This window comes from Phasianus colchicus, chromosome 35 (assembly GCF_987193195.1).
Source record: "Phasianus colchicus chromosome 35, bPhaCol1.hap1.1, whole genome shotgun sequence".
In the NCBI taxonomy this organism is placed as follows: domain Eukaryota; kingdom Metazoa; phylum Chordata; class Aves; order Galliformes; family Phasianidae; genus Phasianus; species Phasianus colchicus.
Window position 1 is genome coordinate 2,632,096 of NC_143470.1, and position 13,340 is coordinate 2,645,435.

At 53.5% G+C, this 13,340-nt stretch overlaps 1 protein-coding gene across 2 annotated transcripts; it reads left to right on the plus strand.

Moving 5' to 3' along the window:
• Positions 1 to 129: 129 nt before the first annotated feature.
• Positions 130 to 11,958, plus strand: B3GALT4 (beta-1,3-galactosyltransferase 4). Of its 2 annotated transcripts, XM_090129086.1 has the most exons (4): positions 130 to 711; positions 775 to 1,139; positions 2,553 to 3,282; positions 11,016 to 11,958. In XM_090129086.1, the coding sequence occupies exons 1-4, from the start codon at positions 273 to 275 to the stop codon at positions 11,945 to 11,947; spliced, it is 2,466 nt and encodes an 821-aa protein (XP_089985212.1). In that variant the 5' UTR covers positions 130 to 272; the 3' UTR covers positions 11,948 to 11,958. The 2 variants fall into 2 exon arrangements, with proteins under 2 accessions (XP_089985212.1, XP_089985211.1); XM_090129085.1 differs by having other exon boundaries at positions 130 to 1,139.
• The last annotated feature ends 1,382 nt before the right edge of the window (positions 11,959 to 13,340 follow it).

Below are 13,340 nucleotides of genomic sequence, written 5' to 3' on the forward strand. Positions count from 1 at the left end.
CACGCATGCGCACTGCTCACGCCTTCCCACTCTGCACATGCGCACTAGTCAACACTCATCCCACTTCCGGCAGAGCGCATGCGTGTTCTCCACCGGTTACCATCCGACGCATGCGCACTACTTCTACCTCCACTCGGCGCATGCGCGTTTCTCACGCCCCGCCAGCTGACGCATGCGTACTCTTCACCTCCTCGCAACGACGCATGCGCACTTTTCTCTTCTCACTCCCGGCGCATGCGCACTGAGCGCAGCCCGCAGCCGTGCGGGCGGAGATGCGGCGATGGCTGCGGCTGCGGGGAGCGGGGCGGAGGGCGGCGGCGGCGCTGCTGGGGCTGCTGGCGCTGGGCTGGGCCGCGGGGCGGTGGGGGGGGGCGGGTGATGCGGGGGCCGCAATGCACGCAGGGGCTGCAGGGGCTGCAATGCACGCAGGGGCTGCAGGGGCTGCAATGCACGCAGGTGCTGCAATGCACGCAAGGGCTGCAATGCACGCAAGGGCTGCAGGTGCTTCAGTGCATGCAGGGGTTGCAAATGCTGTAAATGCTGCAGGGTTTGCAATGCACGCAGGGGCTGCAGGGGATGCAGGTGCTGCAATGCACGCAGGGGCTGCAATGCCTGCAATGCACGCAGGGGCTGCAGGGGCTGCAATGCATGCAGGGTCTGCAATACACGCAGGTGCTGCAGGCGCTGCAATGCACACAGACGCTGCAATGCCTGCAATGCACGCAGGGGCTGCAAATGCTGCAAATGCTGCAAATGCTGCAGGCGCTGCAATGCCTGCAATGCACGCAGGGGCTGCAAATGCTGCAAATGCTGCAAATGCTGCAGACGCTGCAATGCCTGCAATGCACGCAGGGGCTGCAGGCGCGGGTTCAGCAGCGGTGGGGGAGGTGCAGGGGGTCCCATTGGGGGAGGTGCAGGGGGTCCGTTTTGGGGAGGTGCAGGGGGTCCCATTGGGGGAGGTGCAGGGGGTCCCGTTGCTGCTCGCCCCCCCCCCCTGCTCGGCTCCCCCCCCCCTCCTGCTGCTCCTGGTTCCCAGCAGCCCCGGCAACGCGGAGCGGCGCAGCGCCGTGCGCAGCACCTGGGGGGCGGCCGGAGCCCCACGATGCAGGACCGTCTTCGGCTTCGGGGTCCCGGCTGGGGTGAGGGGGGGGGGCGGGGGGGTCGTATTGGGGTAAGGGATGGGGGGGGTCCCTGTTGGGGTAATGGGGGAATGGGGGGGGGGGGGTGAGGGGTCCATATTGGGGTTAATTGGGGGGGGGATGTAGGGATGGGGGGGTCCATATTGGGGTAAGGGATGGGGGGCGGGGTCCCTGGTGGGGTAATGGGGGAATGGGGGGGGTGAGGGGTCCATAGTGGGGTTAATTGGGGGGGGGGGTGGAGTGGGGGGTCCGTATTGGGGGTAAGGATTGGGAAGGGGGGGGTCCCTATTGGGGTAATGGGGCTGGGGGGGGCTGGGGGGTCCGTATTGAGGGTAAGGAATGGGGGGGGTCCCTGTTGGGGGAATGGGGGGGGTCCATATTGGGGTAAGGGATGGGGGGGGGTGTAGTGGGGGATGGGGGAATGGGGGGGGCTGGGGGGTCCATAGTGGGGTAAATTGAGGGGGGGATGTAGGGGTGGGGGGTCCGTATTGGGGTAATGGGGCTGGGGGGTCCATAGTGGGGTAAATTGGGGGGGGGGTGGAGGGGTGGGGGGTCCGTATTGGGGTAAGGGATGGGGGGGTCCCTGGTGGGGTAATGGGGCTGGGGGGGGGCGGGGGGGTCATATTGGGGTAAGGGATGGGGGGGGGGCCATACTGGGGGATGGGGGAATGGGGGGGGCTGGGGGGGTCCATATTGGGGTAAGGGATGGGGGGGGTGGAGGGGTGGGGGGGTCTGTATTGGGGTAATGGGGCTGGGGGGAGGGGTGTAGTGGGGGATGGGGGAATGGGGGGGGCTGGGGGGGTCCATAGTGGGGTAAATTAGGGGGGGGATGTAGGGGTGGGGGCTCCGTATTGGGGTAAAGGGGGGAAGGCTGGGGGGTCCATATTGAGGGTAAGGAATGTGGGGGGGGTCCCTGTTGGGGTAATAGGGGCGGCTGGGGGGGTCCTTAGTGGGGTAAATTGGGGGGCGGGGTGTCGGGATGGAGGCTCCATATTGGGGTAAATTGGGGGGAGGGATGTAGGACTGGGGGGTCCGTATTGGGGTAAGGGATGGGGGGGGCCGTACTGCGGTAATGGGGCTTGGGGGGGGGCTGGGGGGGTCCATAGTGGGGTAAATTGGGGGGGGAGGATATAGGGGTTGGGGGTCCGTATTGGGGTAAAGGGGGGGGAGGCTGGGGGGTCCATATTGGGGGTAAGGAATGGGGGGGGGTCCCTGTTGGGGGAATGGGGGGGGCTGGGGGGTCCATATTGGGGTAAATTGGGGGGGGATGTAGGGGTGGGGGATTGTGGGGTCCCTATGAGGGTAAAGGCGGGGGACCCCATAGGGAAATGGGGCTGGGGGGCTCTATGGGGCCACGGGGACCCCAAAGGGCCTTGAGGATGTGCTGACCCCACAAATCTCTCTGCCCCACAGGGCTCCATAGTGCAGGACGGGGGGCAGCGCTATGGGGCAGAGCCACAGGACGAAGCCCAGCGCTATGGGGCAGAACCACATAATGTAGCTCAGCGCTATGGGGCAGAACTGCAGGACGAAGCTCAGCGCTATGGGGCAGAACCACATAATGTAGCTCAGCGCTATGGGGCAGAGCCACAGGACAAAGCTCAGCGCTATGGGGCCATGCAGGATCAGACCCAGCGCTATGGGGCAGAGCCACAGGACAAAACCCAGCTCTATGGGGCAGAACCACATGCTGAAGCCCAGCGCTATGGGGCAGAGCCACAGGACAAAACCCAGCACTATGGGGCAGAGCCACATGCTGAAGCGCGGCGCTATGGGGCAGACCCGCAGGACGAAGCGCAGCGCTATGGGGCAGAACCACATGCTGAAGCCCAGCGCTATGGGGCAGAACTGCAGGACAAAATGCAGCGCTATGGGGCAGACCCACAAGACGAAGCCCAGCGCTATGGGGCAGAGCCACAGGGCGAATCACGGCGCTATGGGGCAGACCCGCAGGACAAAATGCAGCGCTATGGGGCAGACCCACATGCTGAAGCGCGGCGCTATGGGGCAGAGCCACATGCTGAAGCGCGGCGCTATGGGGCAGACCCACATGCTGAAGCACGGCGCTATGGGGCAGACCCACATGCTGAAGCACGGCACTATGGGGCAGACCCACATGCTGAAGCGCGGCGCTATGGGGCATGTTAAAAAGTAGGAATGTTTGTCCCGAGCTGTATCTCTCTTCCCCCTGTTTGCCTGCCTTGCTCAGGATGACCTTTGCCCTGTATTGAGTATCAATCAGCCAGCAAGTTAGCAGCCATGCAGGAACAACAATTGTTTCCTCACACAGCAGGAAACTTGCATACCATAAAAGGGAAACCACCAGTCGGGGTTAAGGAGAGGGTATGAGGCCCATACGACCACCAGAAGGCAGGATAAGATAAGACCCCCTAGCAACAGCCAGATCATGCGCAGAGTACGCCACAATAGGAATGCGGGGGAGGACGCGAATACTGAAGATGAACTGCATAAAAGGACCGCGTACGGGTTAAAACTTTGCGGCAGTTGGTGGAACGCAGAGTCCCCTGTCGCCCAGCGCTGCATTGCCTCTTTGTTCTTTGCTCATTATAATCAATAAATTCAATTATTGGCTCCTTAACCTTTGGTCCATTATTTTATCGATAACAATTGGTGCCGTGACTCGGATAGGAATAGTGGCAGGATTCTGAGAGTTGGGGAGGCGCCCCGCCAGAACTGGCGGCCCCGCTCCTGATTCCCTGCCTTACCCCTACCGACGATCCGAAATTTAAGAGCAAAGAGGCAAGGAAGGACCGGTCGACCCCTTAAATTTTGTGCACAAAAGTCCGGACGAAGACGCAGGATGCGTAAGTAATTGCCGTTTTGGCAAGGGTTTTCCGTTCGGTCGGGGTCGGGTTTCCCGGAGTGTGACGAGTGGTGTGTGTGTGAGAGGGGGCCGGTAGCTCGGACTAACCCAAGCGAGTGTGGACCCTCTAGTAGTGCGGTTCTCATTGCCTGCGAAGGCGTGAGCCACAAACGAGGGGAAGTGAGTGAAACGCACACACGATTGAGTGAAGGCACTCCGGAAGATGGGACAGGGAAAGAGTAAGGACCCTGTGACCATGAAACGTTCCCCTCTAGCATTCAGGTTAGAAATGTGGAGGAAGACTAAGATGATTCACTATTGCATGAAAGTATGGGGAGATAAGGAGATTGGCCCCAATGTCCGGTGGCCAAAATTTGAGTCCAGTGAAGATTGGGTATAGCAACAATTAAACTTTTGTGTTAATGCTAAGACACCCTTTAGTCAGGAAGAGGGTGAATATGCAGCTGTCTGGGTTACACGCCCAGGGGGACCAGCAATCCCGATCCTTAAACTATCCCAGGCAGACAGAAAGACTGAGAAACAGAAACCTAGGAAGGAGGAGGATAGCCCCATGGGACCCCCACCATATATTCCACCACCACCGACAGCTCCTCCCCCTCCACAGCCCGAGGTAGATAACCAGGATAATTCAGATAATCAGGAAATAGACCCTAACTCGGGTCCCTAAACCAGGAGAAGGGCTCGTCAACAAAATCTATATCCATTGTGAGAAGTACCTATGGGGGGTTCCAATCCACAGATGGGATTTATGTCGGTACCTTTAAGTTCGGGGGATGTTAGGGAATTTAAGAAAGAAATTATTAAGGTACTTTTGCAGTTTTGTAAAGAGCACTGCGGTAAAAATACTCCTTCACGGAAGGAGATCGCCGCGGTGCTGTCGCTTTTAGAAGGAAAAAAAAAAAAAAAAAAAAAAAAAAGGGGAGCTGGACTCTTCCCAACAAGTGTTAGATTCATGCAGGTGGGATTCACTCACCTCGGCACTGTGCCAGCGTGCCATGAACAACCAGAAAGCCACGGAACTTAAAACGTGGGGTTTGATACTTGGAGCCCTTAAGGCGGCTAAGGGGGAGGGGCCGCGGGGAGCGGGACTTTGGAATCTTGCAGGTCCGGCGAACAAAGGACGGCGAGCGGGGTGGCGAACGGGGGCGGAGACATGAAGAAAGGATTAACCCTGAAGTATGGTATACAACCGAAAGTGTAGGGCGTCTAGAAATACCCCCCTTCTCCATTAAGCTCAGGGATCCTGAGATCCCTATAAAAATAAAACAGTATCCCATCTCGCTGGAAGGGAGCAGAGGCCTAAAGCCAGAAATAGAAAGACTCATAAAGCAAGGGTTATTGGAACCCTGTATGTCCCCATTCAATACTCCCATATTGCCGGTTAAAAAGCCTAATGGCACGTATCGCCTGGTACATGACTTGCGAGAAATAAATAAAAGAACCATTTCTCGCTTCCCTGTAGTTGCTAATCCTTACACCCTGTTGAGCAAATTAGGCCCTGAAAATTTATGGTATAGTGTGATTGATTTAAAAGATGCATTCTGAGCCTGCCCTCTAGATGAGTCTTGCCGGGATTATTTTGCCTTTGAATGGGAAGACCCGGACACAGGGAGGAAACAACAATTGAGGTGGACAGTATTACCACAGGGCTTAACCGAATCCCCAAATTTATTCGGACAAGCCCTAGAACAGATTTTACAAGAATATCAACCAGCTCCAGAAATCACCCTTATCCAGTATGTGGATGACTTGCTAATCGCAGGAAAAGAGGAGGAAAAAGGGTTAAAGAGAAAGAGAGTTAATCCTTGCTGGTGTGAGAGCAACCCCTGCACCGTTCCCCCGCGAGCAGTACTTGGTGTGAGAGAGAGAGCCGGGACGGAGACTGCTGTTATTTGTGAAGGGGGAAGTGAGAATAGCCTCTGTAGAGGTCTGGGAAACCCGAAATCCCAGTGTTAGCACTGGAAGCCTCTGGAGAGGAGGAGGTAAAACTGAAATATGATGGTAGTAGTTTATGTAATGATGCGAGTTTGGAAAGTGAAAAGTTTGGGAAGGACACAGGCTGAGGAAGGCAAGGATGAGCAGGGTGTGACAGGGATGTAGAGGTGAGCGATATGAAGGAAAAACAAACAAACAAAAACTGATTGAGAAACAGAGATAGTAAGGAAATTGGGAATAACAGCAGCTGTTACTGTCGCAGCACTAGAGTAGGGCGTAGGACCCAGGAATCCACTCAGAGAGAGAGGGAAGGGGGGGGCTGGAAGAGCCCAGGGAGGGCTCCGCCCCACTGCAATAAAAGTAATGTGTGAATTACTGAGAAAGAGGGAACCGCCTCTGGTTGCAAAAATGAAGGATGGGAATTTGGGAAGTTTACCCTAGCAGATCCACTGGTTAAATTACAGCTAGGGAAGCAGAATAAAGAGGTAAAGAGATTAAATTCAGTAGAGACCCATAGAAGTTAGGTAAATCCTAAATCAGGCATACACAGGATTGCAGGCATCAGAAATGCCTGGCAGAGCCAAAATGCAGCCCAATAAAAGTTAAGTTAAAGACAGGAGCCAGCCCAACCAGGGTAAAGCAGTGCCCTTTGAGGATACAAGACTGTAGGAGGATAAAAGAAATAATAGATAACTTTATGAATTTTGGATTATTAATTGGATAGAAATCCAAATAGAACACCCTGATCTTGCAAATGAAAAATTGGATGGCAAGAGTTATAATTTGGTACAAGATTTGAGGGCAATTAATAGAAATGTTGAACCAAGTTAAGGAATAAGTAGGTGGGGTTTACCGTTCTGGATTTGAAGTACACCTTTTTCTGCCTGGTTTTGCCAAAGAAAGTCTACAGTATGTGGAACAAAGGAGGACTGTGTACAGTGGACTGAGTTTGCTGAATTTCTTGACTTAAATGGCTATCAAGCTTCTCAACAGAAAGCAGAACTGATCAAAGAGAAGGAAGCAGTTTGCTGAACACCCAGAACACCAACGCAGAGCTACCTCCAAGCCAGCAGTGTGCACTGCATGGAGACTGTTTATGCCAATTGCTCAGACCTACAGGAGGAACCACTGGATGATGCTGAGGACGGAAGCAGCTTTGTGAAACTGTAAGCAGGACATGCAGTAACTGCTACTGACAAGGTAATTGAAGCAAAACCATTACCTGTGGGGACTTCTGCTCAGAAGGCTAAAATAACTGCCTTGACAAGAACTAAATATGTTTTTGGGGTGGTACCTACTCATGGTACCATCTGGAAAGAGCGAGGTTTTCTTACACACATGGAAAACAAACTCAGTATGATGAAAATCTCCCAAAGAGCGGCGTGGCTATTATACATTGTAAAGGACATCAGAAGAGAGACACTGTACAGGCAACCAGGAATATGATGGTGGATCAGGTGGCAAAACAGGCAGCTGAAGGAAAAGAAATTGGTGAACTGGCTTTAATTCCAGACGGTAAACTTAAAATATTTGAACCTTAATCAGAACCTATAAGGTATTATGGACAGGATAGGAATTTATTGATTTAAAAGGGAAGAGAGCAAACTGACAGGTGGGTGCATACCCAGATGGACACATTATTGTGCCCTTTATTATTTTATAGAAATTGGTTCTAAGGGAACATAATAAAACATATGTGGGTACAGACATCAGAAAGTAACTGTACAGTCCTAGTACCAGGAACAGGGTACAAGTGGGGCTTGTTGGGAAAGGGAATCTTTTAGGACAACAATTGTAAATTGATTTTTTTCAGAACTGTTAGGAAAAAGGTGGGTTTCAGTATATGCTGGTTCTAAGAAATACCCTTTTCAGGGTGACCAGAATCATTTCCTTGCAGGACCAATCAAGCCAAAGAAATAACCAAGGTATTGCTGCAGGAGATTATACCAAGGTTTGGGTGTCCTGCAGCAATACCCTTCAACCAGGGAACTCACTTGATTGCAGAGATGGTCCAATAGGTCAGTAAGCATTGGGAATACATTGGAATTAAATCACAGGTTGTAAAACTGGCCCAGGAAGCTGGACTATCCTGGCCACAGTTGTTACCTTTGGCTCTCCTTAGGAAACCTAGAGCCAAAGAGGGGTTAATTCTTTCAAAAGACTCTACAAAAGGCCTTATCTCTACCCAGGTAGGGAGTGAAATACTGAGTATGTGGTAAATCTACAAGAATAGCTTCAGGAAATAGAGAAACTGGTTCTAGGAACCAGAGCCCAAGGCCTTGGCTTGATCCCTCAAATACAATGGGAACTGAAGCCAGCTGGACCCTTAAAATTGTGAATCCAAAAACAGTAATATGGGCTCTTATAATTGTTAGAAATGTTAATTTGATTAAGTGCGGCATTTGATGTAAATGCTTATATATCTCTTCTGGAAAACATCATTGCAAAGTATACTTATATCAGTAATTGTTTGGTATGTGGGCTCTGTACATAGGTGTATATATGTATATTTTGTCATACACGTTGCAAGAAGATCCTGCACAAGATCAAACCAGAGAACAAGGCATGGCATGCCCGAGGAAGCGCCTGAAGAAGACGGTCCGACCACAGTGGACTGCGAGGAGAAAGGACCCCTCCGACTAACAATTAAGAGAAATGTATAAACTATGCATTGTAATTAACCTTGTAAGATTTGCTTTAGCCTGGGAAGGTAATAGCTACTCGGGCAGTGGCCCAAAATTTTAACCTAACAAATTGTTGGATATGTACGGCCCTCCCCAGAGCAGGGGGGTTGCCAGTCTATGGGGTAGTAGCACTTAATTGGACAATTCCAAATTGGGTGGAACACAAGGAACGAAATTTAACTGAGAGAATTTACTTTACCACAGGAATTTCCACCAAGGCAATAATGTAAAACAGATAAAAAGGAATGACTAATATAGTCCCTCCGGAGAAGCCACCTCAGTTCTGCTAAAGAAGCTAAATGGTCGGGGCATGGTTTGAACACCTACCTTTTGCTGTACAGTGCTTAATAGGATTTATAATAGCATTAATCTTGTCATTAATTTTGTATTTTTTGTGGAAGGTTGTCAAGTGCGGAAAGGGGGTTTGCGTTCACGAATAAAAGAGAGGTACTAAGTGAGATCAGCCTACCAAGTTTGCCCTGAATACAATGGGTGCACGGCTGTAAGGGTTGGCCGATTGTTGAAAAGGCTCCGGGATTAAACTCCAGAGACACTCTGTGGACAAGGGCCTGGATTACCCCAGGGGATTCAGTAGTGAATAAAACAGGCTGTGATGGGGAAAAGTCCACCTTCGAGTAGGTCCTCTGCTGCCGAGAAGATAAAGACCCCTGTAGCTGGCTGCAACCCAGTTGACAGGCGAGGCAGAGACGGACCTCAGGTGAAGGGACGATACTTGACCCCAAAGACAGTCATTTTGGTCTGTGCATCTGTTCTACTTCCAGGGGTACAGGCCAGCAATCCACATGAGCCCATGATATGGGAATTATTCAACATACAGCAAACTGACCAACCCTTGAAAAGCTGTTAAAACTGAACCTCTGTAAAAACCAAGCCCTGGAGTGGGACAAAAGGCAAATCAGGGAGGCCAGATAGGCATCAACTGCCTATCCTGTGGCTATTATGGCTAACATGTATAATGATTGTTGCTTTGGCATCACGGGCTGAGGGAGCACACCTCCTGCCCCAGCCAGGGAATGTGTGGGTCACCTGGGCAAACAGGACGGGGCAGAAGGATTTTTGCCTTAGCCTACAATCAGCAACCTCCCCTTTCCGCACCTGCCTAGTGGGCATCCCTCAATATACGTTAGGAGCTTTTGCGGGATACACCACGAACCATTCCAGTTGCCGTAATGACGGCGATCTAGCAAGCCAAACGGCATGTTTGATAAAATCTCTGAATGTATCTCTTCCATGGGATCCGTAGGAATTAGATATCTTGGGGTCGCCGCAGCAAAGAGTTCGCAGCAGATTGAACGACTAGCGTGTTGGTCAGTCAAGCAAGCAAACCTGACAACGTTAGTGTTAAATGCGATGCTAGAAGACACAAACAGTATTCGGCATGCTGTGTTACAGAATAGGGCGGCCATCGATTTCCTACTTTTAGCACAAGGGCATGGATGTGAGGATTTGGAAGGGATGTGCTGTTTCAACCTCAGTGACCATAGTGTGTCTATCCATAAGGCGTTGAAAGACCTACAAAACCATTCGCAAAAGGTTCGGGTGGAAGATGATCCTATTGGGAACTGGTTTAAGAATGTGTTTGGTAGTTTTGGGGGATGGATTGCTAAAGTTGTTAAAGTGATTGCGCTAGTATTGCTTGTAATAATTTGCATTGCGGCCATTCTGCCTTGTATAATTATGTGTTTCCAGAATTGTCTTTCCAGAATCATGTGGCAAGCAATGGATCAACGGATTCTGTATCATAAGGCGCAAGATCAGTTATGAGGAAGAAGAAATGTAATAGGTGTGGCGAGGAAGGCGGGATGTGACGGGGTCAGGCTTCAAAATAACGAACATATAGGGGAAAGGAATAAAACAAGCCTGGACAAACATTCAACGATAAAAGAAAAAGGGGGGAAATTGTTAAAAAGTAGGAATGTTTGTCCCGAGCTGTATCTCTCTTCCCCCTGTTTGCCTGCCTTGCTCAGGATGACCTTTGCCCTGTATTGAGTATCAATCAGCCAGCAAGTTAGCAGCCATGCAGGAACAACAATTGTTTCCTCACACAGCAGGAAACTTGCATACCATAAAAGGGAAACCACCAGTCGGGGTTAAGGAGAGGGTATGAGGCCCATACGACCACCAGAAGGCAGGATAAGATAAGACCCCCTAGCAACAGCCAGATCATGCGCAGAGTACGCCACAATAGGAATGCGGGGGAGGACGCGAATACTGAAGATGAACTGCATAAAAGGACCGCGTACGGGTTAAAACTTTGCGGCAGTTGGTGGAACGCAGAGTCCCCTGTCGCCCAGCGCTGCATTGCCTCTTTGTTCTTTGCTCATTATAATCAATAAATTCAATTATTGGCTCCTTAACCTTTGGTCCATTATTTTATCGATAACAGGGCAGACCCACATGCTGAAGCACGGCGCTATGGGGCAGAGCCACATGCTGAAGCGCGGCGCTATGGGGCAGACCCACATGCTGAAGCACGGCGCTATGGGGCAGAGCCACATGCTGAAGCACGGCGCTATGGGGCAGACCCACATGCTGAAGCACGGCGCTATGGGGCAGACCCACATGCTGAAGCGCGGCGCTATGGGGCAGACCCGCAGGACGAAGCGCGGCGCTATGGGGCAGAGCCACATGCTGAAGCGCGGCGCTATGGGGCAGCCCTCCGCAGCGAATGGCGGCAGTTTGGGGACATCCTGCAGGGCTCCTTTTGGGACACTTACGCCAACCTGACCCAGAAGACTCTGCTGCTGCTGGGCTGGGCCGCCCTCTTCTGCCCCGCGGCTCAATTCGTGCTCAAAGCCGACGACGATTCCTTCATCCACACCCCCGCCCTCCTGGCCCACCTGCAGAGCCCCCCGTCCCCCCTTTATTACATGGGCCGGGTCCATTACGGGGTCGCCCCGAACCGGGACCCCCGCAGCCGCCACCACGTCCCGGTGGGGCTGTACCCCCTGCCCTCCTTCCCCCCCTACTGCAGCGGCAGCGCCTACGTGCTGTCCATGGCGGCGCTGCGGGGGGTCCTTAGGGTGGCCCCCTCTGTTCCTAAAGTGAGCCCGGAAGACGTTTTTATAGGGCTGTGCGCCCACCGCGCCGGGATCCCCCCCACCCACGTGGAAAGGATGGGGGGGGGGGCCCGGTTCCCCGAGGATGGGTGCTGCTTCGGGGAGGTGCTGCTGAGCGCCCACCGAATGGGGCCGGATGGGATGAGGAGGGCGTGGGGTCACGTTGTGGGGGCGCGGGGGGGGGGGGCGTGCGGGGTGATGCAGAGGATGGCGGGGATGCTGAGGTGCCGCGCGCTGGCGCTGCTCAGCGGGGGGTGGGGGTGAGGGGGGGGAAGGGGGGGTCACAGCTGTGGGGTCACAGCTGTGGGGCTCAATGCAGTGCATTGGGGTCAGTGCTGTGGGGTTCAGTTGTATGGGGTCAGTGCTATGGGACTCAATGCAGTGCTGTGGGGTCAGTGCTGTGGGGTCAGTGCTATGGGGTCAGAGCTGTGGGGTCACAGCTGTGGGGTCACAGCTGTGGGACCCAATGCTATGGGGTCAGTGCTATGGGGTCAGAGCTGTGGGGTCAGTGCTATGGGACCCAATGCTATGGGGTCAGTGCTATGGGGTCAGAGCTGTGGGGTCAGTGCTATGGGACCCAATGCTATGGGGTCAGTGCTGTGGGGTCAGAGCTGTGGGGCTCAATGCAGTGCATTGGGGTCAGTGCTGTGGGGTCAGAGCTGTGGGGTCGGTGCTGTGGGGTTCAGTTGTATGGGGTCAGTGCTGTGGGGCCCAATGCAGTGCATTGGGGTCAGAGCTGTGGGGTCACAGCTGTGGGGTCAGAGCTGTGGGGCTCAATGCAGTGCATTGGGGTCACAGCTGTGGGGTCAGTGCTGTGGGACCCAATGCTATGGGGTCAGTGCTATGGGGTCACAGCTGTGGGGTCAGAGCTGTGGGGTCAGTGCTATGGGGTCAGAGCTATGGGACCCAATGCTATGGGATCAGAACTATGGGGCCCAGTGCAGTGCATTGGGGTCAGTGCTATGGGGTTCAGTTGTATGGGGTCAGTGCTATGGGGCTCAATGCGGTGCATTGGGGTCAGTGTTATGGGATCAGAGCTATGGGGTCAGTGCTGTGGGATCAGTGCTATGGGGTTCAGTGCAGGGCTATGGGGTCCAGTGCTATGGGGCTCGGTTCTGTGGGATCAGTGCAGTGCATTGGGGTCAGAGCTATGGGGTCAGTGTTGTGGGGTCAGTGCTGTGGGGCCCAGTGCAGTGCACTGGGGTCAGTGCTATGGGGTTCAGTTGTATGGGGTCGGTGCTGTGGGGTCGGTGCTGCGGGGTGAGTGCAATGCTATGGGGTCGGTGCTATGGGGTCAGTGCTATGGGGCCCAGTGCAATGCTATGGGGTCAGAGCTATGGGGTCAGTGCTGTGGGGTTCAGTTGTATGGGGTCAGTGCTGTGGGGTTGGTGCTGCAGGGCTCAATGCAGTGCATTGGGGTGAGTGCAATGCTATGGGGTCAGTGCTATAGGGTCAGAGCTATGGGGCTCAGTGCAGTGCATTGGGGTCAGTGCAATGCTATGGGGTCAGTGCTATAGGGTCAGAGCTATGGGGCCCAGTGCAGTGCGTTGGGGTCAGTGCAATGCTATGGGGTCAGTGCTATAGGGTCAGAGCTATGGGGCCCAGTGCGGTGCATTGGGGTCAGTGCGGTGCTATGGGGTCAGTGCTATAGGGTCAG

Coding starts and splice junctions, on each gene's coding strand:
- B3GALT4 (XM_090129085.1), top strand. CDS start 273: ATGCGGCGATGGCTGCGGCTGCGGGGAGCGGGGCGGAGGGCGGCGGCG. Junction 1,140..2,552: donor GCTTCGGGGTCCCGGCTGGG/GTGAGGGGGGGG, acceptor TCTGCCCCACAG/GGCTCCATAGTGCAGGACGG. Junction 3,283..11,015: donor AGCGCGGCGCTATGGGGCAT/GTTAAAAAGTAG, acceptor ATAACAGGGCAG/ACCCACATGCTGAAGCACGG.